Source organism: Anser anser, assembly GCF_964211835.1.
Source record: "Anser anser genome assembly, chromosome: 12".
Taxonomy (NCBI): domain Eukaryota; kingdom Metazoa; phylum Chordata; class Aves; order Anseriformes; family Anatidae; genus Anser; species Anser anser.
In genome coordinates, this window is record NC_139733.1 from 13,288,078 (window position 1) to 13,315,222 (window position 27,145).

At 47.2% G+C, this 27,145-nt stretch overlaps 1 protein-coding gene across 4 annotated transcripts; it reads right to left on the reverse strand.

Annotated features, from left to right (window-relative positions):
* Positions 1–296: 296 nt before the first annotated feature.
* Positions 297–25,950, reverse strand: SLC41A3 (solute carrier family 41 member 3). Of its 4 annotated transcripts, none has more exons than XM_083795118.1 (11): positions 24,984–25,312; positions 24,502–24,820; positions 13,784–13,891; positions 12,885–12,956; positions 11,934–12,078; positions 9,696–9,842; positions 6,958–7,102; positions 6,204–6,283; positions 4,313–4,447; positions 3,354–3,502; positions 297–1,247 (listed from the first exon to the last, which is right to left on the reverse strand). In XM_083795118.1, the coding sequence occupies exons 2-11, from the start codon at positions 24,790–24,792 to the stop codon at positions 1,062–1,064; spliced, it is 1,458 nt and encodes a 485-aa protein (XP_083651244.1). In that variant the 5' UTR covers positions 24,793–24,820; positions 24,984–25,312; the 3' UTR covers positions 297–1,061. The 4 variants fall into 4 exon arrangements, with proteins under 4 accessions (XP_083651244.1, XP_083651245.1, XP_083651242.1 ...); XM_083795116.1 differs by lacking the exon at positions 24,984–25,312 and adding an exon at positions 25,819–25,950 and having other exon boundaries at positions 298–1,247; XM_083795117.1 differs by lacking the exon at positions 24,984–25,312 and adding an exon at positions 25,658–25,793 and having other exon boundaries at positions 298–1,247.
* Between the last annotated feature and the right edge of the window lie 1,195 nt (positions 25,951–27,145).

Genomic DNA, 27,145 nt, shown 5'->3' on the forward strand with positions numbered 1-27,145 from the left:
GGGTTATTTACCCTTCAAATCTAAAAAAGGAAGAGAGGCTGGGAAAGGAGGGGAACAACAGCTTGGTTTTGTCCAGGGAGTGCTTCTCCCCACACCTGGTCTCCCAGCAATGAACAGCTTTTGCCATTAGGGACCCTCAGCCACCGTCAACCCCGTGCAGAACCCCAGCCCCACAGCAGCACCAGGAGCAAAGAAAATGCCCTAGGCCAGCAGGCACCCAACGCAGTTCAAATCCAGATGTTGAAGAGCTAGTGCGGTCCTCGAACAAGGCGACTGTCTCCTAGCAGGCAGAGCCATGGCAAGAAAAAACATCCTCAAATCCACAGCATTCCATTTTTTTAACCACTTTATTTGTGTGTGTTTCTATAAACGTTGTAACTACTGGACATTTCATAAACCGTAAAAACAAAACCAGCCCTCCTACCCCCAAAATGCACTCAATCCAGTTCGTTGGTCAGACAACAGCAACGCTGCTGGCTTAGGTAGGTGGTATCCCTAGATAACCTCCTGCTGGGCGCAAGCCAGCGAGACACTCACTGCGTCAGACCCTGAGCATCTGAGCGACAGAGAGGAGATGAGTTTAAAGACCCGGATGCTCTCCTCCTCCAGGGAAAGGGGGAGAATACAATATTTTCCTGGATGGCAAGTCAGAGCTGGACAGAGATGTTGTGACACCTGCAGGATCAGACGCAGCGATCTCAGCAGGCTTTGGAGCCGCCTTGCAGGCTGTGTTGGTTCTAGGGACTGAAGCCGACCGAAACGTTCGTTCAATGCAATATAGCCCAAAAGCTCCTTAGTGCCACGTTGGCCGGGTGCGGGTGTGAGCAGCAGGCACTGCCTAAACCCGGCTTACTCACATGCGACGGCGCAAGTCTGTGGGTGCTAATTCCTCCGGGTGGGCGAGCCCAGCTGTAAGGCACGACGGGGAGGAGAGGCAGGGCGGCGGGGGCAGCAGGGGAGGCCCAACCCAGCTGGGTGACCCAGCGCTCATCGCCAAGCACCCCACTGTCACGGAGGAAAGCACCGTGTCGAACAAGTGATGTGGAGCAGCGCATGTCGTCTCAGTTCCCCAGGGTCATGTCTGCGCCGTGGACGAGCCAAGCCAGGCGGAAACAGGCGGCGAGGAATCCAGTGCCCAGGAGATCCCCCAGGGCAGTGAGGTAGGGGATAGAGAAATTATCTGGATCCAGCGCCTTCCTCCACATCAGGCGCACAATTAGGTCGGCCACGTAGAGCAGGATTCCCACCTGGAGAGGCAAGACAGGCCCTGCTGTGATGCAGCAAGAAGGCAACACACACCCTCCCTCAGCTCCCATTCACTTCAGCAGAAACAGGGTTGCTGCAGATATGCAGGCAGCCCCAATGCGTAAGTTTGCAACCAGATTTTTTTCTCCTCATCCTTCTTCTTTCCATCAGAAATTCAAATCTCGTCTACTTTGTTTTTCCCAAAAGTCTCAGTGGGCAACTAGAGTTTGAGGCAGTTTTTACATCAAAGTTATCCCAAGCAGCACTGACACGTTAAAAAAAAAAAAATTATTTTTTTCATCTCAACAATTTTAAAATCTTTGTTGAATCTTTTAATTCCTATTTTGCTCCTGCCTCTGATAAACAGATGGAGGAGAAAATACTTCTCTTAAAGATTAAAGACCGTGTAGTTAACCGAATTAAGGAGGGAGAATTTGCACTCCGCATCTGCAGTCCCTCCATAGGGGACCACAGCACAACAGGAACCAAAGAAAGAGGCAGCATTTCTAAAGGTGCAAAATGCAAGCTGGGTGCAGGGAGAGGGAGGTGGAGGAAGCAAATTAAACAGCAGAATCACAGAAATTAAAGCTGGATAGAAACTTGAGAGTTTTATACAGTCCATCCCTCTGCCTCAATGCAGGGTGAAATATGTCCCCATCTTTCCTGACAGTGTTTAAATGTATGCTAAACCACCCCCAAAGATGGAGATGCCACACTGTAAGCAATCAGCCCCATGGCTTTTTTTTTTTTTTTTGACTGTTCTTCTTTTCTCCAAGGTCTAACATAAATCTGTCTTTTTCCATTTGAAACCCAGGATTTCTTGTTTCATTCCTAGTGACCACAGAGAAAACGTTATTCTGTCCCTCCCCACAGAAACTCGGTAGTTTAAAGGCTATTACCAGATTTTTCTCAAGCCTCTCTTCTTTAGTCTAGCTAACCCCAGTCCATTCAATTGTTCCTCTAAGGTCATGTTTTCTAGGCCCCTAATCTTTCTCTTTGGGCTTCCTCCAGCTGAACTGAACTTCCCCCTCTCATTCTTTCTGGTTTTCTTTGTAAATTGTAATGGAGGAGAAGAAAGAACCAGGCTGAGCACATTCTCCTCCGCTGGGCTCCATGGGAGTCTTTTGGGGTCAGTGGCGTTGCTGGGATTCTGCTCTTTACACTGTCATTTATTCAGTGTATTTTCATGCTTGGCTCTGGTTGAGGAGTTACCTCGATGCATAAAGAGAAGAATAAATATTTTCCTTTACAACTATGGCTGTGGTGCTGGGCTTCGGGTTGTGCAAAGGTCAAGAAAAACTGATTGTTTACACACGCAAGGAATTCACCCCTGGACACAAGGCTGCTTGTAAGGCAAAGTGAGAAGCCAACTGCCTCGCCCTACAACCTAATGAATTACTGATTTAAAAGGGCAAGTGAAGTCAGAGCCTCTGTGAGTCTGTGACAGATGCATGCATTTCTGAGTGAGACGACAAAGTTTACAGGGCAGTGAAAACACTGAAAGGGAACAGGCAGAACAAATTGGTTGAACTGCCCGTTGCTAACCCCAAACCTTTACTTTCAGCGATGAGCTTCCCAGGCCTGGGTTTTCCCTTCGCTCTTGACTCATACGGCCCCATCCAGAGGGATCATGATATATGAAATTGGTTTCCAAAATGAGTGGGGAAACTTGCTGGCTGGGGCTCATAGTCTTTCACTTGCTCCTTACTAGGATGACCAGTAGGAATAATTGTGGCTTAGAAACTCAAGGAGCAAATATGGTAAAAAAAACAAAAAAAAAGGTGCCACCTACAGTGAGCGGTACCTATGCTACGTGTGTCTGCCTACTGCAGCTCTGTGGATGACAGTAATTTGTTCCTCATCTCATTCTAATCCCTCCCTCGTCCTTGGTGGCAGTTGTGCTTCTGTGGGAAACTGCACGGTGGCAATTAGGGTGAAATATTACTGGATGAGTAGAAAATCGAGCTTGCTTGGTAGGAAGGACGCCTGAAATGAACAGAAATGGGGGCCACTGCTGGGAGCTTTAGCATGACTCCTGTCTAGCTTGGAGACTGTTTTGGTTTTGTGGTATCCAAGAAGTTCCTTTTGGAAGAAAAGCTGGGGTTTACCTGAAGCAAAGCAGCGGTCAGATAAAACATCACAAAGGTGAAGGACAGAGACGTGTGGCCTCCTTGCAGCAGGTGGATGGTGTAGAGGAACACGAGGTGCCCTGGGATAACCAGGAGGAACAAGACTCGGGCTGACTTGGAATTCACCTCTGCAGAGGACAGACAAAGACAGTGATCACAGCGACTGCAGACAGTGGGGAAAAAACAGAAGATGGTTGTGTATTTTAATGCTGGTACGTAGAGTTGGGTCTGTCCCCTCCCACCAAACACATTGCTAATGCCTTTTCTAGATCATGCAGCAATCTGGAGCATCTGCAGTATGAGCCCAGCAGCTTTGTCTGGCACTGAAAACTGTGCCAAAGACGTGCTCCATGCTGATCCTCTCACTCTACATCTTCTAAACACTCCTTCTCAGCAGCTCTCTGCCTCCCACTGCTTCTGCTCTGTCTTGCTGCAACCCACTTTCCCAGCTTTTAGTCTGCTCCAGCAGTAACTCGCATTCTAGCAGGGAAAATCGAGTGAGCCTGCAGTCTAAAAAGACAACAGACCCAAACTGAGTTTTAATGATGTTTAGGTTTATCCACTGCTGAAGGTGGAGGAGTTACCGATTTTCAGTAAGGTAACACTATTCAGCCCACTGTCCACAGGCGATGGCTCTAGGCTGGCCACGGTTAAAATCACCTTCTATCAGATAAAATCTCAGATTCCTTTTCAGTTACTTTCTTTAGCGTTCCCTGAAAACCAGTTTCTTTACATGTTAGTGAGCAAAGACGCACAAGCTTTTTTTCAAACTGCCTACTGCAAAGATGCTGCTCGCCTGTCTGAGGATCTTCCCCACCAGGGAGAAAGGGAGTTCTGCCTTTGAAACCCACCTAGTCCTTCGCGCCAACCAGGCTTGATAAAGGAGCTATCTGTGATGACGGGCCTTGAGACATGGACACCTAGAGTTCAAGGTCTACCTGATGAGAAGAATGTGGTGCATGGGTTGGGCCAATTCTGCCTCATCTTGTACGGCAAAACTCCAGGCATGCTCCAGAAATGCAGGAATGTGGAAATACGGCTGGCCTGGATGGCGACCAGATTCCCTCCAACACCTATGAGGACAAAAGATGGTAAACCAGTACACCACCTTCGCTGCAGCAGGAAATACCAGCCTCAAACCTAGCCCAAGACAGGTCAATCTGCATTCACTTACAAGCTCTCTAGGAGCAGCGGTGAGAAAATCTGATCCCACATGTCATGGTGAAGCTGTGCTATTCACCTGGCAGGAACAACTCTTAAAAAATCAGGATGGCTCCAGTGATGGTCTCCTTCTCATTGCTTTTTTGGAAACGTTCTCCCTGGCTTCCCAGCATCAGCAGTAAATGCAACGTGCCTCTGAAGGTGATGTAATTGCACCTGGTTTGGTGCAGTCTGTGAGCAATACCTGGGGAAAGCAGTGCAGGCAATGGCAGCTGCTGCTCTTGGCCACTGCTTGGATTTACTCAGTCAGAGAACAAGACAACAAACATCATGGAGAGTGATTATGTGTCTGTCTGAAGGCATCTGACACACTTGTTAAAGAAGGAACCCTATGAGAATGAATCAGAGCCCAAATATGTTAGGCAATTAAAAGGAAATTAATTCCTTCCAGACTGATTAATTCTAGCAAATATGAAAAAGCTGCTATATTTTCCAGCAGAAAATAGAGGGCTGATGATCTGTGGAGCAAACTTCCACCATCCTGAGTGTGTGCAGGGTAGAAATGACACAGAAAAGGTAACATTGAGCTGGATTGCACAGGCTTCTCATGTTTTCCCTGCCTTAAAGAAGGAAATAATCCATCATTAAATGTGAGATTTGCCAGAGTGGAACCAAAACGAAAACACCCTGACAGAGCAGCACATCCAACACAGAAGCTTTCTGAAACACATACTGCTAACTCGTTGCAGGATTCTCGTGCACGTGCAACGTAGTTACCTGTGCAAAGTCACAGAGCTCTGCCAAACAGTCACCCACCCCCAGAGACTGATGTCTGGGTCAGCCATTGTTCACCTAAACGGCTGTTGACATATGGACTTTCCTAATCGGGATCTTTGGCTAACCATGCTGGAAAGAGTTTGTCACCAAGGCGGCTGTCTTTATGCAGATCCAGCAAGGTGACAGCTGGATGACACCCTCTGACATTTCAAGATGACACCATGCTTTGACAGTGGCATGAGGCCAAGCCTTCCCTAGGAACATGGGTTTCCCTTGGAATGGGCCTGGTCTGCAAGGAACATTAGAAGAGCAGAAAAACGACCCAGTAGATTCTCAGTGATCCCTAGCAGTTTATATTGATACATTCGTGTGTGTATAACAGAGTATTGTGAGGCTTCTTACAAATATAAATATACACACAAAAGATGTTTTTATGTGTATATATATAATCTATACACATAATCTTGTATACATATATATGTGTACATAATATATTAGTCTTTATCATCAATCTGTTTAGGGGATGATTGCACAGCTCAAATTAGTGAGTGAAGAGAGACAGAAAATGGATTTATTGTGACATCCTTAGTAGGTCTGATGTTATGAAAGTGAAGGTGTCAGCATAGCTATCACAGATAATCATCAGACGTTGTTAACCTTTCCAACAGCTCTAAGTATGTTTCAGCCCTGCCTGCTATTTTGCACCAGAGATGCTTCAAAATACCAGTAAGTAGAGATGTAATGGGGACCAGTGGCTGCACTTCCACTGGTGATGGGAGCAGGGACTTGAAAAGAGACTCCTGCATAGGGACAACAGTGGACAGCATAACCCTTGAGAAGACAGAGGAGGAATAAATAAAAGCATGCACATAACCTCCCTGGCCAACCTACCATTAATCACAGGTGTGAAAACAGCCATGCCTTCAAACTTCGGGTCAGTTACAGTTTTGTCCAAGATGAGTCCACCAATGCTGTAAAAAAAAAAAAGGACAGGCAAAGAGGGTGAATCAATCTCTTCCCCAGGACAACTCCTATGCTGTGAAAACAGCACACTGAGATAGATTATTGCTTCTTCCCCATTGCAAGTGCTGGACTGTTCCCTATAGCAGACGTTTACTCCTTTTACATCTGTTTTCACTGACAGCCTTGCATTTTTTGTTAATAGCATAAGAAGATCAGCAAGGACCCCCTCTGAGCAAAACGAATACTAGTCAGGGAAGCTTTACCATCCTTGCCAAAAGTTTTGCTAAACCTCTATACTGGTTTTAGCAGTTTTCAAAACTCTGTCTCAGCTGGGTCTGAATGATGGAGCACAGAGGGGAACGAACTACCTGGCCCTACATTCACTAGAGTCGTTTACAGCTGGATAAAAATGAGGCTGAAGTCTGACTATTTGCGACGGTTATCATCTCCCTTTTTGGTTTCCTGGCTCGCACCCATGTGGTACGTGAATGTATGAGTGGGACTTAAAACAATGACTTGCTTTTTCCAGTCATTTGTGAGCTCCCTATCTGCTTTTCATAGCCTGTTGAGATACCCTTCCGCTTTCCCTTCCAGATTCCCTTTCTGTGGCTTTCTAAATAAGCACAGGGTCTCCTTGTAACACGCAAACGTGTGGGCTAGAGGGGGTTGTTTCTTGGTTTACCTGCTGATGCTCATTGCAACAATGACCGGCTGCCATCCAGACTTCAGAACTTCAGCAAGGGAAGGACTTTGCTTGGCGATAGCAACCCAGAGTGGGATCATGACAATGAAGACAGCACAGATCAGAGGAGAAAGGTATTTCATATCTGGCAAGGAAAAGAAATCTTGAATTAAATGCCCCTGGCTTCCTGGGCTGCCAAAATTGTATTGCATAAAGTCTGGAAGAAAGGCAGCAGGGATCTGGCTCAGACTGAGATACGTTAACAGAAAAATCATATGAACCAAGATATTCCCCACATGACCACCTCACTCCACCACAGAAATCCATAATTAACCTCTGAAACTCACTGCTAGAGGATGCTATTTGAAAATCAGCAGGACTCAAAGCAAGTAATATTTGAAGATGTGCAAGTCTCCAACTTTGTCTCCAACTAAGCAAGACAAAAGTTACAAACTTTCCAGCTTCAGGGTACAAATAAAACAGCAGGGCAAAGGGGGAACTCTCCTATGTGCAAGCTGCGTCAGATTTACGACAGACACCTCATGCCTTCATCTAAAACAAGACGTGATAGGTACTTTTTGTGATAAGCTAGCAGGCTCAGTGAGCAGCTGGCCTGCTCTACAGGGACAAATGCTCTCTTGCATGTATTAGCCAGTTACGATCCAGGGTTTCTTTCATGCTAGCTAACATGTGTTTCCATTAGGTGCTTTTTCCGTTCAGTAGGGGCATAACCTTGAAGTGACCTTTAGAAGCAAAGGTTTTAAAAAATAAGTGTATGTGCAAAACTAAAAGAAAATAAACATGACTCAGAACCATGAGAAACACCTTCAAGCGATGGGGATGATGCCAACCCTTCTGATATAAAAACACTTCTTCGACAAAGCTCTCCATCTGGTCTCTGTGCTGGGGCCATTGCCAGTGGTTTGTAACACAGGCTTTGCAGGTAATCTGGGAGACTGCAGGCTCGAAGTGCACATTTTTCAAAATGACACTGTCAGGGCCTCAGGCTACCTGGATGAGATAGCATTGATTTGATGATATCTTCCCAGAATCAAGGGCTCTTACACAAAGGGATGCATTCTTTACATGTGGCTTTAGTCAGCACTGAAATGCAACCACTTCTGGGGTGTAAATAGTCGCTGTTTTGTCAGGGCACTTACCCACCTTTAGGACAGACGGGTTGTATGACAGACTTAGCTGCTGTACTGGATTTCCTACCCCCACCCTCGTTGTTTTGGGCGATTAATTCCTTCTTGAACGATGCATACACACAGCACTGGTGTCTATCAAAGCTTACGAAGCCTACAGAAAGACTCCTGCTGGAATGAACGGACCTAGGTCTCTGCATACCAACTCTGCCACACCATGAAGAGCCCCTAAGCAAGCTGCAACCCATTGATACAGTTCATATCTTCATTACGGACTGGGGAGGTCAAAGGTTGATTTTAAAAAATCAGAAATCTTCATTGGCGAAAGGGTGTATTCTCTGTAAAGAGAAGGTACTGTACGTGAAGGCACATGGTACCCCAAACTTACAGACCCACTGGTATTTTTGAAGGATACATTTTGGTAGGATCCAAAAGTCACATCATCTTCTATCCCTTACTACAACACTGGGGAGAGAAATGGATTTATTTAACCGCCATCAATGGTGCCTTCCTTTTACCTGACTCACTTTCTGCTCTCAACAATCAGGTGTCTGTGCGGTGAGTATTATCCATATCAGGAGGCTGAAACTATTTAAACTACTCTGAAAGCATCACAGATGCTTCTCTAGTCACAACCACAGAGGCTATCATGTTGTTCTGCCATGTGTTCCCTGGGAGATGTTATCAGAGGCACAGCAACTGAAAGGCAAATGAACTGTACAGAGGCAGGTGTCATGGCGTCATGGAAAAAGCCTAATAAAAAAATGCACCTCTGAAGCCCAAGGAGAACTGCATGGAAGCAATTGATGGGCCTCTCCCTGCAATGTGTGCTCCCTCACTTTCTGGCACATGGAATGAGTTATGCAAACTGGGAACAGCTGCTCTCACTGCTGCTCACAGTCTGAAGCAACAGTTTAGGTTTCAAATGGTATTGAGCTTTCTGGATCTCTTTATTTTCCTGTTCCTATTCTAGGTTACGCTAATGGTAAATAGATGAGCACTTTACAAGCAACAGTCAAACATATACCACCAAGTTGCAACATGTTTTGTGCTTTTCAATGTCAACAGGTGCCCAAGTCTTTGCCAACCAGCAGCACAGCTAACCTCATAGCCACAACGCCTACTCAGAGCCCCGTGAGCATTAAACAATGCAGCACTATCTCCCTAACTCCAAGAATACAGTATCATCTTGTTCATCCACGACTCTCCACATGAGAAGACATGAGAATACTTTACAAATGCCAAAACCCTAAAATAGCTTTGTGAGGAGGGGCATGCTATGAGCCATGCACAGAAAGTAGTTATGCTGCACTAATGACAGATGTACGAACAGTGTCACATACATCAACCTTCTTATCTAAAGCTATGTGATACACGTTGGTCATTTCTTTTAGACATACTAGTTGTGTTTCTTAGGTTCTGCCTTCCAGTTTGCTGCTAAAAGACTGCCTGGAAAAAGTGTTTGTGGTCATTTTCCCACCTCACGAACAGCCTCCACTCTGAAACATCCCAGAAATGTGCAAGTGCCCTGCAATAATTTAACAAGGATTCATCTCTTGCTGAGCTGCAAATTCCTGCTAAACACCTTACCTATGTATTTGAAGAGGGTACTGCTGATTCCTGCCAGCAGGGAAAGGGTTATCAAGTCTCCAAGGCTTGCTGCTATGGGTGTGGCGATGTTGTCTGGATTGATCCCAACTTTCCTTGCTCCAATGATTACGCCAATCATCACCAGACCTAGAGAAGACACAGAGCAGGCATCAGAGGAAGCATCTTGCTGCGTTTCACCCTGGAGCTGCTATTTTGGTTCCCAGAGGGACGCAGGGTCTGGGGAAAGCAAGCAGCAGATCACCCATAGCGGAATCACACCGCTGAATACTGGACATCCCCAGGAATTTGTCCTCTTGCTTTCACCAGTCTGAAGGGCATGCCTCTGCCCTTATGAACTTCACCAAAGGCCCAGAGGCACACAAGCAGATTCCAGGGATCAAAGGAGATACCAGCAGGCAGCCCAAATGTAGAAGCTCCCCTCCTGAGCAGCCTAATCTTTGCTGCCTTGAAGCAGAACCAGGCACGAAGCACACTCATAGATAAGCACACAGCAGGCATGCGGCAGCCTCCTGGTGCCATCTCCTACTCTGGATTCTGCAGCACAAAGATATTTTCCATATTAGACAATAATTTCTGAGAGTTTGAACCACCAAGGAGCAGCGAGCTTACTCACAGTAAGCAAAAGCCTGAATTAGCTTTTCAGCTCAGCCATCAGACAGACCCCTCGCAGCCCAGAGTCTTTGGGCTGCTTTAATTTGCACATGGTGAGGGATGGTGCAGGGAGCAGCTCCAGAGCCATGGGGTTTTTATGGAAGTGGCTCACACCACCCGCCTACCCCCACGCTCTGAGCTGCACCTGGAAAATTCAGCAGCTTTTCAAGACTGTCAGAAAGGAGAGAAGTTTGTCTTGCCCAAGTAGGTTAATTAGCACAGATCCCAGCCCTGATGAACACGTGAGAATCCTCAGCCACCAGATCTCTCACAGGTCTGTGGAAGGGTCCCCTGGCATAAACTCCATCTGGCCAACCTTCGCTGCTGTGTGACTGGCCAGGGCAGCCTTGGGACAGGACATATGACATCTCTTCAAAATCGTCCTGTACGTGACAGCCAAAGGAAGCCTGGGAAAGGATTTGCTCCTGCTCACAACCTCTGTGTCTGTTTGCACAGGCCCACAGAAGTTGAGCATGCACAGGAGCATAAGCTCTCCCCTAAAAAATGCCACTTTCCTCAATACAACGTGCCTTATACAAAAGCACATCCTCACATTGTAGCATTCTCCACCAAAGCCCTCCCAGACACCCACACTCCCCTCCCCACAGAACAGCTCCCGCTGCCTCCCTCCCTGGCCATAAAAATACCAGTTTCCCATCGTGCACACCCACACACAGGCCGGCTGTGGCCATGCCCAGGGAAGAAACTACTGCTAGCTGAAAGCCTGCAATGGCGCAGCAGCAAAGCCTCTCTGTATCACACTGAGCAGAGAGATTGAAGGGAAGAGTTTAATGAAAGCTGGGCTGCTGTTTTTCTCTTTTAACAACTGCCTCATGTAATGTTCTTCATCAAAGGCATCTACGATCACCCTTTGACTCCAGCTTCAGGATATGCACTTGCTCCGACTTGCTCCTTTCACTTAGAAAACTTGTTATACCCAACTCTGCCAGCTCCCTCTATTCAGGGTATCATGCTGCCCTCACATGGCAGACCTACAAAATGTTCCTCCTCAGTTGTCACAGAGCAGCTCCTGCCCGTCCACCCCATCGTGTTTGCCCTGCAAACAGGAAGAGCCAGGGCTCAGAGCGGGTAAGGCACAGGGACAGCCCCAATCCTCTGGTGTCCATCTTGAGCACGGCCTGGAGTTGTCTGCTAGCAAACAGACTCTCAATACCCTGCTTTGTGCAAGGCATCAGCTAATCCTCCCCTACGAAAGGGACAGTGTGGATGGCTAATACGTCACCCAAGCTGAATGGAGAAAGTGTGTGTGTGCATATACATCCACCCATGATACGTGGCATTTTTTGTGGAAGTCAGGTAACACGGGACATTCTGATTGCTGCTGTTGATGCCAAGAGCCCAGCAAACAGCAGATCCTGGGAGAAGAGAAGCAAGGACAGGGAGCAGAAGGAGCGAAGCAGTGGACATGGGACTAATGCTCCCTCCACCCCTCATCCCCATGCCAAACGAAAAGGATTTCAGCTGGGCCTCCCTGGCAGAAGGGACAGGTTTTTTCTGCACCTGAGTACTGCGCATTTAATCTGAGGAGGAACTAAAACAACTCACCAAGAGAAAGTGCAGCTATGAAGGCCGTGGTCACGCTGCTGGCACACAGCACAGCAGCCTGGCTCAGCTCCACAGAGCCCTTGGAGATGGCTCCCAGGATCACAGCAGCAACGGCAGCCAGAAGTCCCACCACGGTGGCCTGGACCTAGGGGCCAAAAGACAGCTGGTGAGCAATCAGCCACATCTGCTCCCAGGCAGTCCTGGCTCCACGTGACTGCAGCATTTCTGCACAGCTAGGAGGGCAAAAAGCAAACCCTTGCAGAGATGCTGATTGCTTGTGTATTTAAGCAGCATCCCTGTCAGGCTCTGCTACATTAAAAAAAAAAAATCCTGACAAAGTTTGGAGAAAAACTCTGGAGGCCTGCAAAGGGCAGATAACACTTTAGCAAAGGACACTGAGTCCATCAGTGAAGGAATAGCCCCGGTCAACACAAAAATGGGCTTCCCATCAACACAGCACTCCTACCAAGCTGAAAGCTGTGGAAGGAGATAAGGGAAAGCACACAGACACATGTTGCAAGCCCTTTAGCCTTGCCATGTGCAACCTTCTAGGCTAGTTGCTGGATTTTAACAAGCAGAAAGAGCTTGTTTCTCCCATCTCTCCCCTCCTGCCCCAGGCTGATTCCCAAACTCTGCCTGTAAATGACAGGCTTTAGCTGGGGGCTGTTGTGAAACAGGGACTGTGCTGCAGCTCCCCCTGCAAAAGGAGTTTCTTTCATTATTTCAGTTTGTCCACAAAGGCAACGTATGTCTAGATCTGTTTTGCTGATGAACTACAAGCTCCAGAGCTACACAGAGCTTTATTGGAGGTCAAGGCTTTGCTTGGCTCTGTTGAGAATATCTGCCCCGAATCAATAGCTCTGGATCCAGAACTGCTGGGAACAGATGCCGTCAGACTACAGAATAACAAGAGAAAAGGACTTTTTACCTCTCCCAGCTGGAGTGACTCACCTGGATAAGGGCTAAATTGCAGGTGGCCATTTTCCATTGCTTCTGAGCATCATCCATCTGTCCAGTGTTAGCCTAGGAATCAAAAGAGACACCCTGAAAACCTGTCCCCGTGGCAAAGGTGGCTGCCGAAGGCAATTTCATCTGGCCCCTGTGGGAAAGGGGCTGCTAAAAGCCAGAGAAACAAGGACAAGTCAGCATCTCCCAGCCTTCCCTGCACTCCCCTCCTGAGACATCTCTAATGTGCTCCCAACCAGCACCCCAGGGGCATCAGAAGCTCACAAGGAAGTGCAGAGGCATTGTAGGGAACCCACCTTAAAACCGAGTGAGCACATCCACCAAATCTCACACAGACCACATGTTGGACAAATTAAACTGTTTTTCCTCTTTCTGGCCCCCTAAATTGCTCTGTTAAGCTCTAATTTCTCCCAAACAGCTGAAAGCAAACAGAACTGTTTAGGGAGATAGGAAACCTTGCTGAGAGATCACATCCAGAGAAACAAAAGCTAATGCAGGTCCCAAGAAGCCTCAGGCTACTCCCCCCAAGATGGAATTGCTGGGAAGCCCTGGTTCTCTCAAGGGTCAATAGCCGCAGAAAAGCAATCCAGTCCCAAAGCTGATAGCTCTGGATCCCCGGCTCTGTCTCCTTCATGTGTCACCAGGCCGTAGATAGGAGCAACTGGCCTCACAGGGATTAATTCACATTCAAAGAGCAGACAGAAATTCTCTGTTCCATTTATAAAATGAGGGCAAACACATTATTTTAACACTCACACACCGCTAATTTCTACTTAGCAGAAACTGGCTTGTCTCATACACAGAGTGGTTACATAAAAGCAGAATCTCTTGATGCCTCCTGCTAACTCCTTCCCTCCCACTACCACTGCCTGGTTAACACTCACAGCAGTAGAGAGCCTGGATGCCAGCGTCATCTCGAGATTACCCTTCAGGCCAACCAAGGCAGGAACCAGGATAAAAACTTCTGTAATCGTCTGAAACACGGCCCAGTGCTAGAAGGGAGAAAACAAAATAACTCAATTTGTGATGCTGACCACTGCAATGCTGTTGCTTCAGAGCGGAGCAGGTTCCCAACTCGGCCCCAGGTATTATAGAAAAACAGGTATATAGAAAAACAGGTATTTTCTAGGCACATGTGTGCAGATCCTGCCCGAGGCTGGTTGCACTTTGCGAGTGAAGTAAGCAATTTTTAGCTTGCAGGATACTTTCTGATCTCATGTACAACAAAGCACTATCCTAACAGTGTAGAAACCTTCCTGAAGGCAGCAGCAGGTTTTGGAAAGTCACAACTTAAAATGTACCTTTTAGCATTAGCCAACACCATCAGAAATTATTAACGTTCACAAGCCAAATGAAATGCAGCACGCCCTCCGTCCTCTATACTGACACTAGACACAGGAACTCCCGTTGCTATCCAGACTCATGAGAACAAACACAAAGATCTGGAAATGATCTAACAACAAAAAGTCACGTCTGTCTTTCTTTACCAAATCTCAAACTAAGCATCTAAGACTGGTGGTGGGACTGAAAGACTTTTTTGTATGTCTTCTCTGCAGGCAGTTCCTAAATCTTCCTGTTACCAAGCACACTCCCAGCACAGCTGGAAAAAGGATTTTGAATTAAGATATCCCATAAGCCTGAACTGCTGGGCCAGAATCTTCATTATCATTGCTCCTCTGAAGCTGAACTATACAAAGTTCTTGAATCAGCTGCAACGCTGGAGATGATCTGAAACCTTAAACTCTGTTGATTAACACACATCTTCTCTAGTGTATCTACCACGCGGTGCCTTTCAATATAATTCATTTACCCCCTGTGCGTACAAGGATGTTGCAAAGTCACGCTGTAGCCAGAGAGGCTCACATCAGAATGAAACTGCAGAACAGAGCAGCTCACTGTGAAGTAAAATCAGCCAACCTAACATCTAAGAGCAGAATACAAGAAAAAATAGCAGCTGCAGTGACTGAAGATCCATCTAATTTATTCTTACCTCTATCACTGGTCAAATTCAGATGTATAAAATAAGCACCTATAAACACGACAAGCATACAGGATAATTCTCCAGTATATTTTCCAGCCTACAATTATCTGCCACAGGGTCCTAAGCTGGAGGGGCTTCTGTGCACTTAGCGCTGCTGGAAGGATTTCTCTTTCATGTACTCGTGCAATCTACCCCCTCCAGCCCATGTGCCATCCTGGGGCAAAAATTTCCACAGCTTAGCTACACATCACGTGAACTTTCATTAATTCTGAACTTGTCACTGGTGAGTTTCACATGACGGTCCTGAATTCTTGTGCAAGAGGACAAATATGAACAGACCTCTGCCTACCTTCTCCACATCCCTTGGGATTTTGTAAACCTGAATATCCGGGAGGTGAGACAGACTCAAGAGATGTCAACACATTCACCATCCAGCCTGTTGGGAAACATACACAGGGTGTAACGGCTCGGTGTTTTGCTCTGGCTGTGCCCTGAGAAGCTGTGGGAAGTCGGTGGTGTGGCTGTCTGCTGGGAAGACTTAACAGCTTCCTTCTGAGTCAATATGAATGATAGAGGGGGTGAGCCAGCCCCGAACACGTGGTGCAAGACACCCCTCAGGAGTGCAGATAATAGGCAAAACGTTATTATCAATATGAGGAGGCTTATTTCCTGGCACTGCTGATCTGGAACCTGGCACATTTCAAAATGTTAAAAGTTATCTACTGTGACTAAATAACAGACAACACGAGAAGAGTCACCTTATTTGGTACACTGCAATTTTGTTTGGATTTGTTAACATGGAACTTAAATACCTGAGAAAAGGGGCGGACATCTCTTAAAGACTCAAATTGCCCTCTCTCCTACCTCTTTAATTAAGAATAAAAAAAGATCCAAACCCATCTTTGACACCTTCAAAAGAAAGAGGAGAAAAAATAGCTCTTAGCCGCAATGTAAAAAAGCTCAACCATTTAAAATACACAAATGTGCAGGCATTCATATGTAAGACCTTGCACATTTTGCACATAAAAAGACATAACTATGAAGAAAGAGACAAACTCAACTGTCTATATTTTACATGTAGGTCACCTTTGGCAGATAGGACTTTGTTGTATCAATGTATGCTTCAATCCTTGTGTTAATGATGGATTTTACAGGTCTCAAGCCATCACAACGGAAGGTTTAGCATGTGAGGTATGATTTTTTTGGGACGCTGGCTTATATATAATTCCACTGAAAAGCTTTGAACAACTAATAAAAAAATCACACAGCTGTACTAATAAAAACAAAGCTGATTTAATTGCTTCCATTTGAGTCTCATTAGTGACTCACCAAGAGCCTGAGGACAGATTCACACTAATTTATACCACAGCAGTCAGGATTCCATTGTGTTAGAGATTGCAGAAATGCAGAATAAATGGACGGTCCCCGTGCCACTGCTACGCAGGACTGCCAGGAGAAGGAGCAGGTGGATGTGGCGGGTTAGGGCTGTTCAGGCAAGGAGCTGCCAGAACAAGGACAGCTGGATGGAGCCAAGCAGGCATCTCTGTCCTCTGAGGGGAAAACTGGCCTAGATCAAATCCACACAAGGAAACCGAGGGAGAAAGTAACTTTTTCCCACTTCACGCACCCATAATGGAGTTAGAGCCATAACTCGCAAAGCACGGCACTGAAGAATTTGGACACCCTATGATCCACTGCAGCTGACCCACCTGATCCTATGATCCCCATGGCAGTTGGATCTGCTCATGGGATCCCAGAGGGGAAAAGAGGCTGTGATGTACTGAGACTGACTCTCCAGCTCCAGGCTAACCCCACCATCCCACACTGTGCTGTCCTCATAATCCCAGCCACGTCCTCTGTTACCCCTCCATCCTCCCACAGCAGCAGCTAAGAAACCTCACAGGTTTTCCATTGCCCCGAACAAGTCAACAGAAAGATCAAAAGATCCTGGACTGTAAAACCCAAGCCAATTCAAAATCCCTTTCAATGTTAATCATCCCATGGGCTTCTATCAACAAAGGATAGAAATATCTTATGTCTGTGACTTCTGTTTGGACTGTGTCACGTTGCAGTGGTGTGGAAGGGGAGAATGAAAGGGAAGCTCTCCTTCTGAACTCTCTGGTTTGAAATCTGATCATCCAGCTTCAACCTGATTCTTCACCTTACTGTAAAACAGTGGACCAGACACTGACGGGGTCCCACAGGGTTTGTGCCTCCCCAGCAATGCCAGCCAGCCTGGAATCCAGACCGACCAGCCGGCCAGGGCTCACTGGAGCGGAGGCTGAAGTGGGATCGTTCAGCAAGAAAAGACCCTTGCAGTGATCTTGGTCCTTCACAGAGGCTGCATCCATCATCTGTGCTCCTAAGAAGAGAAAAAGGCAAATGGCTATTGCTTTGGGCATCCTTTTACAGTGTGAAAGACCCAAGTTTGAGTTTGATGTCAACTGGGCTGGACACAGATCTCTCTTGATTTGATGGATCAGAAATTGCTGAAGTCCTGTAAAGTTTGATGGACACAAATAAGCACTGTCCACTTGGCTCTGCAGTTTATAACAATATCAGCTCTGCAAATTATAGAAACAGTTGGACTCCCAGCAGAGCCACTGTATTTCTACGTAACAAAACAGAGCAGCACCATTAAACTCACACGTATGCTTTAGATACCATCTTGGAGCTTGTCCACACATCTCCCTGTCAAAGGTAGACCTGGAGTTTTCTAAGAATGTTTTGTAGCAACTACACATCGTGCAAAGCATTCCTCGGTCAGATCATCCCCTGAAAAATGGGCAAATCACAGACTCCTGGACTAGAAAAAAATGTAGTCTCTGCAGTGTGAGCCCTCACGATTGCCACCGTGAGTCTCATGATACATAGCCTCATGCAAGCAAACCAAGTCTCAGATTTTAGTTGGACAGGACACCGAGTTTCTAGTTCTCATGCTGCAGGAAAAAAAGCTGAAAATAAGCAGCTCACAGACAAAAAGGCACAGAAAAACAATCCGAATCCTTAAAGGCTAAAATCCCTGGATTTTTCCGACTACCAGTTTTGTTTTTAAAAAGAGGGTTGTTGACATCATGCCAGCTTACCTCAATAACATCCCTCCGATGCTGGCTGGGATTCTCAATGCACTAGCTCCCTCCTCTGGGAGCTGATGGCTTCTATTTTAGTATAGTTGGAAACACCTTCACCAAAAATATACTTCCTATTATTATGCTTCATGCATGACCCCATTTCTAAGAGTCTAGTGAGCAAATACTGCAAAGTGAGCAAAGTAGATCGTGCTCTGGTATTTTAAAGGACATGTGCAATGTAGGTACACAAGGACTGTGTTTTCCATCAGTTTTGCTATAGTCACATTCTTTAACAGAGCCCGCTTCTCAGCAAGTGCATTGGATTTGTTTTAAACAAAGACCTATTCACCTGCCAAGGGTACGGAACAGGTACGTACGATGTCTTTATACTTCTCGGAGGTATCTGGCCAAAGATAACTGCTAAATATTAACATAACATCTTGGGTAGTTTGAGAACTTCTGTAATGCTGCAAGACAGGTCTGTGCCTGAGTGCTGCACAACAAGGTGGAGACAACAAACACAGCATAGCAACAGCTGTGCACTCCAGTTAACCCTTCTTTGATATTCCTCATATTCCCCTTTATTCAACTTCGCTGCCTTCTTTGTTTTTTCCAGTGCAAGAAAAAAACAGCAAGGTATTGTCCTTCCAAACACTCAAGTGTCCATATTTAGATCCTGCTGTGGTACGAATGCCAGAGAATCTAATGTACTCCAGTGAGCTCAGACTGCAGGATATATCCTTGGGAAACTCTGCCAGCCTTTTGATTTGTAAATCCACTGGCATTAGATGCCCAAACTAGATCAAATTTTGCATTTCTATTTGTGCCACTGGTACAACGGAAAGACAGACGGGATAGATTCTGGCTGTGGGCACAAAGGTGTAAATCCAGCACAACTGCTTGGAAGTAGATGGAAGTTACTCCAAATTTACACCCACCTCAGAATCTGGCCAAGAAGCACTAAGTTTGTAGGCAATGCTTATCTTTTCATGCTGGCACGCGTCTCATCACAGTATCTAAATACCTTCTAGACCAAAGATTACATTAGGTTGTTTGCAAAGAACTGAAAACATATAAACTCGCCTCCAAGTGAAACGGGTAGTTAGTAACAACCCTGACCTAGATCTCTTTATCAGACATTTTTGAAGAAAGAATATCATGCAACAGGGGAATACGCTGCAGCCTGACCCCAGCTGCTTCATAGCAGTCATCACCAAAGTGTTTAGCTGGATGCAGTACAGTGAGCACCCAGTCTAAAGCATCAAGAGCGGCATCAGGCAGCCCCTCTGAAAGCTGCTGTCCCACTTCGCAAGGAGCCCATGCACCGATCTTAAGAAGACACACAGCATCTCTCTAGCACAGGAAAAGCCCACAGCCTTTTGGCTGACCAGCTACCAGGACCACACGCATTAAACACAGCAAACCACAAATACTCGAGGTCAGTGAAGCAGCCCACCCCCTCACTACTGAAGCTGCCTAACCACATGTACCTACTTGAACAACATCCATCAAGAGGCCAGCAGCTACCATGCCCAAGCCAGCCAGAAGGAAGGGCACGAAAATCTGGGAAGCAATGGAGAACGAGGTCTCTGGGAGAAATCCACTGGCTGACCTAGTCAACTTGCAGGTGAAACCACGCAGCTTCTGGCCATGAAAGCACAGCTCCAGTTCTAACTGGGTGACCACCATGGTCGAACACCGTTACCCCATGCTCAGCAGCGCAAGTGGAGGGAGATCAGGTCATCACACAGATCCTCCTGGTAGCTCACTCCGAAGTCAAAAGAAATAAGCTTTTCCTTAAACTACAACAATGATGCCAAATCGTTTTATCTTCTTCTCCTCCTAGGAGCACGTCCAGAGGGTTGCAGCAAGGGTATCCTCCAAAATTGGTTCAGCTGGGTTGAGCCCAGGTGGCAGCAAACCCGACGGACACTATTTCTCCGAGTTATATCCAGGGGGGAATTATAAAAGATAAAAGAAGATTGTAGAGATGTCCGTGGACGAATAGAAACGAGCCCACACCCCATTCAGCTCCCACCAGCTCGGTAAAAACCAGTAAGACCTGCTCAGGCTACAGCACTGAAAGAGTGACAGGTCATGCAAGAATCCTTCAGCGTGCTCAAACGCACTAGTGTCCTTTCTCCTCAGGTTACATTTCTTGTCAGACTGCGGCTTGCCTTTGATGCGATGGTTTAATATATAAGCTTGCTGCGAGCCAGCCCCACTTCCCTCACTCCCACCATAAGCAACGCTGAACTTTTCTCGCTGTCCCAAGGCCGAGGAGGTGGGGAGTTAACAGCCAGGATCCGTTTTGCTCTCCTCCAAGGTGAAGAAAGGTCAAGGAAAACATGAGTCGACGTTTCTGCCGGCTGACTATATTATGCAGCTTCCATCCCCGGGCAAGTGACAGTTAAGCCAGCTGGTGAGGGAAGATCTGCCCTTCTAGACCCTGGCCCCTCTCGTCCCCTCCATGGTCTCAACGGGATGTAACGATCGCTCTGTGCCAGCTATACCTCTGAATGACTGGCTTTCAGGGGGGAAAAAAAAATCTAGAGAACCAGCCAATAAGCTTCAAAAGCGAACACCCTTATCTGCTGTCATCACTTCAACTTTCTGCTAGTTTGCAAAGGCCAAGATAAGAGTCATAGCCAGAGCTTATTTAAGGTAGCTCCGTAATCTCGCTACTCCACAGGCAAAGGAGAGAAAGGACGAATATTTCCAGGGCATGTTGTGAACTGGTCTCCCTTCCTGTCCTAGAGCAAAACACCCTGCTTCTGCATACTCCCAGGAAGAAACCGTCACTTAGAGAGGGGGTCTCATCCCGAAGTCTCCCTGGTCAAACAGCTGACACAAGCCCAAGAACCAGAGCTGCATCACAGCCACATACAAAGAATTTATATCCTGCTCAGTAAAGACTGCAGTGAACTATTCAGCTCAAAGTCAAGCATGAGGAGAGGGAAGTCTGGGTATTCTGCTGGGGCTCCTTTCCAATAATTAATTTGGGCAAAACTAACTAGAACAGAGGGTGAAAAGGCTTTAAAAACTCAATTTAGGATGAAAGAGTATAGGATTGGCTTAGCAGGTTGGCAGCTGGGCTTTTTCACTATTCAACAACACGTTCAAATCCAGCTATGCCCTACTGAAAGAAATGAGTGAAAGAAAGTGTTCAGTGGTAGGCATGAAAGATCCAAGTTTCTCAATCCAGTTCAAATTCAATGTTTGAACTGCACTGACTTACTAATACTTGTTGTACTAATCAACCTCCCTGACACTCTCTGCAAAGAGATGTAAAGATTAATGGCTTGTGGACTCTGCCCCCGTGACTTGGTTCCCAGCCTGCAGCTAAGTGCGTTAGCAAGGCTGGACGGAACAAGGCATACTTCTGCCTTGTAGATAAACGGAGAACTAAGGACATTCTCAGCCATTTGGATGGCGCATTTCTTTTCGTCTGGTATCACACACAGCAAAGTACCAAGCCTAGTGGGCTGAGGCGGCACAACACACCTCTCTGCAAGCACAGCAGGGTGGAAAACAAGAGCCCTAGCTACAAAATGGGAAACTCCGTCCTTCCTAGGTTAGTATTTTGGGACAGCCCCTAGAGCCTCCTCCACTCCCAGATAGCTTGGTGTGTACTTGTCCACCTCTTTCACCTAACAATAGTCCGGTTAGCTGAAAGCTAAAAAGGGAGTATATTTCAGCTAATCTAACTGGAAAAAAGTCCACAATAGCTGGAAGAGGGAGGTTAATAAAAATCCTGTAATAACCACACATCATCTGACCTTTTTATACCAGCCAGGAACTGGGCAGCGATGGCATGAAGGCGCAGTTCTGGTTAGAAACTCAGAGGCTTCAAGCAAAAAAGAACAAAGGACAAGCTCTGGGCAGCAGCTACACGCTTTTTAAGGTCTGATAACATGCATACCTTATATGACCACATCCATCAACAGGCCTGCTGACAGGCAGCAACATTAATGTAAAGGAAATATCAATGAGCTCGAATGACTCAAATGACATTAAAAACACAGCAGCAACACATCCTGTTCTAAAGCTTCAACCTGGCAGGGGTTACAAGTTTATCATGCTTCAGCTCTCTCTGTTTCTAAGCAAGCACCATAAAAAGCCTTCGACCGATGAATCAGTGTACAGAAAGGTAATTGGTTCAGGGCACCTGTGCGTGTACACTGGGTCATTTTGTTATGCATTTAAGGAGTCTCTGATAAAGTCTCATGCCATTATTGCCAGCAAAGAGATGTGCCACATTTTCCTAGCAAAGAGATATATCGTATTTGTTGGCAAAGAGACATACCACATCTGAGAAGAAGAAGAGTGTTGCCAATGAGCCGGAAACAGATTATAACTAGTTGGGGAAAAAAATGCACCTCATGGCTGTAGCATTCTTCGTGGCAAAACCTGGTGAGTGCTCTGCTGCCCTTCTCTGCACACAAATACACCAATACCCCTACTCTCATAAATTAGCCAACAGGTAAGATTGCCCTGAAGCAGCCAAAGCAGAAACAGCCTCTTTGTTGGAGCCCTCATCCTGATCTAGGGCTTCCATCTACTGCTGCAGTTCAAAAAATGGACAGAAAGATAGCAAGTGCCAAGGAATGCAGTTTCAAACATACCTTATCATCCCTGCAAAGAAGGGACAAGGATACAATGAGCACTCTTACAACACAGAACCAGTAGCAGCAGACAGTGCTAGTCTAACATCTCAGAGCCCTCAAAGGGCAATGCCTTTTGGGGACCCTACGTCCTGGTTGTTGAAGCACCGGCACTCCTGACTCTGCTAGCTCTCCATCAGATCAGGCTGTGTATTATTCCTGTTTCCTACCTTGCTCCTCTGTTCCCCACTTTAGGAAAGGAAAGGGAAGGGGACTGAGAGTAAGTGGTGAGCTGAAAGCAAGCAAGTTGCAAGTGCCTGGGGCCCAAAGCCTTGCAGAATCTCCTGTTGCCCCACGGAAACAGCAGCAGGTCTGAGGGCAGGACTGCCTAGCTAAGGGAAGGGCAGTTCCCAGCAGCAGTGATTTCATAATGAGACACATTCAGGTGGTCCACACTTACCCATGAAAAGTCATTTTGCTAATTGCCAAAGGCCTATTTTTCTTATGTGATGTTGCATGGCTTCATTCCCCAGGCTCTAAGCACTAACGTGAATGTTCTTTGTGAGCTCTTTATTTGCATAAAGCAGAAACCAGACTTTTGGGGTTTCAGAAGAGTAAGAGGTTTGTTTCACATTCTGTTTAAATTAGTGGCCCAATACTTCCTAGAAAAAAAAAAAAAGAAAGAAAAAAAACCCCAACACTCTTAAAGGAAAAACACTGAAAGAAAAACAGTCTTCCAAGATTGTAAGTCTATCTGCAATATATTTCTCACTTTAATACCTCACTATGGGAAGTAACATGCATTTAATTTCAGAGACCCATAGGAACAAGCAGGTCTGAGCACTCTGGAAAATAAAAATGAAAACCACAAACTTGTGCAAGTCAAGTGGCTGCTTAAGACTCTCAGAACAATGTCTAATGAGACAAAAGTAGTCTGCCAAGGGGTTCTGGATTTGAAGTGGTATTTTCTGGAGCAGACATTCTGCTGGGTATTGAGCACATGCTAAGGTCAATTAAGGATACTCTGTTCCTACACTGAAGCCTCTGTAGCTCTTCTAGCTTAGGGAGATCAGCCTGGGGCTAATAGCAAAAGTACACACCTCCAGATTTGTGAAAGTTATATCAATACAAGCACAGCAGTTTCAGTGTCACTGTATCTGATAACTCAGGGCAGTCTGACCCAACAGCTAGCTAGTTAAATAACACAGGTTAACTAAAAGGCACACAGCAATAAGAGTCACTTAGAGTACAAAGGCATAGCAACTTATAATCTGTAAATTAACTATAGCTTTAAACTGTCTGGAAGTAGGCGTTCATTGCTGCTTTAAAGCTCTGTATTGCTATGCCATGGGAGGCAAGCTCTGGTCCTGACTGTCACAAAAACAGAGGTCAGACTGGAAGACTGAAGACTCAAGGATTTATGTTATTTGCTACAAGGCCTTAGAGAAGGATGTGGGGCGCAGCCTGAGCTGGGCTGGATATATAAAGTGTTAACAGTGCTGGGTTGGCTCCTTGCAGGGGATGCAGGGCTATTTAGAGCCACATCCAGAGCCAGGAGCAATACAGCTGTATCTACTGCAGAAAAGCACTGTGCCACCACAGCCCTTGGGGCTGCAACTCAGCCATCCTCCTCTTGGGACCAAGTTAAGACCACTGCACAGGACTGCACCTTCCTACTTAGATGGCTCAGCTCCTTTGCAAACTCTCCAGCACCATGGTGTCTGTTACATCCAAAACAGAAAAAGGGCCAGAAAAACACCATATGCTGTCTACTGAGAGCTTCACAAAAGCAACTATACAATACCTGCCTTGGAAGGACATGTTAGTATGTGAAACTGCTGCATGTTTTCCTTTACTTGCTAACCCCGGAGGAAATCCCCTGCTTCTGAAGAAAAGTTTCCCACCTATCCCATACCAGGTACATCAGATCGATTCCTTTCCCTTACCTGAACATAATCCAAAACCATGCCTGCCAAGACCATGCCAAACCCAGCTAGGAGGTACGGCAGGAGCACCTGCAGGCAAATCGCGATGGCTGACTCTTCCCGTGACTTTGCCATGGAAGCCTTCTCCTCAGCCAACAGCTTCTGCTGTGCGGGCAGAGAGACATCCTCTGCCTCCTGGCTGCCAAGTCTGCTCTCTCTGTGTTTACCCTTGCTCTTTGCTTTGTGCCTGGATCGCTCTCCATTTCTAGTTCTGCCCTCTTTTCTCCTCTGCCGAGCCTCCTCACCTTTCATGGTGGCTTTCTTGAATCAAGGAGTTTTTCTGAAAAACAAAGTCAGAATCAGTGAGATGACGAAAGGATGTGCTGGGTGGGTCAGGGACTGACGACCCTGGCAACTCCACTCCATTAACCTGAAGGCAAACCACCACCTATCCCCAAAACCCTAGATGCCCTGCTAGACCCAGATGCTGGTGCTTAGTTTACCTTCAGTTTTTCATTGTGTCAAACCAATCTCTCCTTCCATTACTGCATCTCTCTTCCCAGGCCTGCGTTCACACTGGAGTGCTCGTCGTGCATCCTGACTCCTACTCTGGGGATGCCTGAAAGGATGCGGCGGGTGCTGCAGGCAGCCTGCATGCTGGACCCACCAGTTCTCATAAGGGGGTCATGAGAACTGAGGAGCCCAGCAAAACCCAACCCTTTTTAGGATCTGACTAGGAGCAGTTCACACCCTGGCATCCTGCAGTCCAGCAAAAGGTGTAACTCACACCTAGCGTAACAGAGCCAGCTGCCAATCGCTCCCCAATAAGAGGGTAATTCTTTAATCTTCCGTCCGATCTGAACACTTTCACTTCCTCTGGCACCTCCTTTGACACACATGCATGCAGTATGTGACTCACCTACCTACAGAGAACCTGCCATGACCCCAGCAGCATCCTCTGAGAAAAAATAAACATGCAAAATTGTTACCAGTCGCCCTTTTCCTCTCCTCTGGTCTCGCTTCTTCACATCACCATTCCTCATCCTGCCTGCCTGGATCGTTCCCCATCGCCTCCCGCCAGCACCCACCGAGGTTAACGCTGCCTGCCCGCTGTTCACCATTCGCAGGACCAAACCCCGCTGCCCAAACCCCGGCCCCGACCCATCCCCTTCCTCACCCAACATCTGGGCAGCGGAAGGAAACCGCTGGGAGGCCCCAACCGCAGCTGGGCGGCGGAGGAGGGAAGAAGGAAGGATGGACAACCCTAAAACCACGCTCTACAGGAGGAGGAAACCCCTGTGTGTGTGTGTGCGTCCCCGTCTCCTTCCCGTCGCTTACCGGCTCCTCGCCCTGCCCGGGGCTCTGCCCTCAGAGGGCCGCGGGAGGCGCCCGCCACGGCTGGGCCGGGCCCGCCCTGCGCGGCGGCCGCGGGTTCGAGTCCGGCCCCCGGCGGCTCGGAGGCGGCGCGGCGCCCTGAGTGGCAGCCGCCGGGCCTGCCCCGGCGCCGTGCGTGAGGCGGGCGGGGGGGCCGCGCTGCTCCAACCCCCGGGCTGTGTTGTTGGTGCCTGTCATACGGCCCTGCCTGGCCCACGGAAGGGAGAAGGGGACAGGGCTTGAGGGGAAGGGGGTCGGAGGGCTCCCGGAGCCCCCTCGGGACGTGAGCCCCGCAGGGAAGCGCTCCCCAGGTGGAGCTGCTGCCCCCCGAGCCTGCAGGCTGCCTGAACCCCCGGCTGATCTTATCAGCATGGGAGTTGAGGAAAGACTTTTCCTCTATTTTCAGTTTTTTCCTGCCCCCCCCCCCCCCCCCCCCCAGTTTGGCATTACAACATCTCTCACTTCAAGCTTCTTGTGCAAACGCCTCCACTGCAATCAACAGCGAGACTTGATTTCATCCCCCTCCCCTACTGAACCAACGTTAGAAATGTGATTGCAGCATCCATCACGTCTGAGCACATAAATCCCATTACGCACTGAAGTAACCGTACTCATGCACGGCTCCTGAATCATGCAGCTCAAATTTCCAGAACAATCAAGGATATTAAATCATACCTCAGTACCAGAGCAATGTTATATCCTGCTGAAGTCTCTCAGGTGTCACGCTACGCTAAAGGGCTCCTACTGACAAAATGGTGCCTTTGGGCCTGCAAGCTCTGGGCTCAAAGCAGGGTACACTGAAGGGAGCTGAAGGTTTTTCTAAGTGACAGTAACGAAACGCTGCAGCTGCTGCGTGTTGAGGGTGCGCATTAACTGTTGAATGTCACTGCTGTAACAGCAAGGCTTAAATTTCAGCTCACTTGGTGTAATTTTATGTCATCCCTTTGCAACCAGTGCTTCCCTGAGAATGGCCAGAAGACAGCGTTTTCCTATGGGAAATAAGAAGGGAAGGGACATCTATCAAAAACCTGCGACCTTGCCAAGACGTTTTTAGACCTGTTAAAAATGTATTCTGCTATCACTTTACCCCTGAGCTTCAAAGAAAAATATCTACAGAGCAAGCAGAAATCCCCCTGGGGAAACTGATTGACAAGGTCATTTTGGTAACGGCTCCAGCTGCGGGATCTCCCACCTGGATCCAACCACCAGCTAGCACAGGGACTCCCAGCACCCTGCCACACCTCATCCTATATACAAAAAGGGATGTAACTGTTTGGCACATGCACCGTGT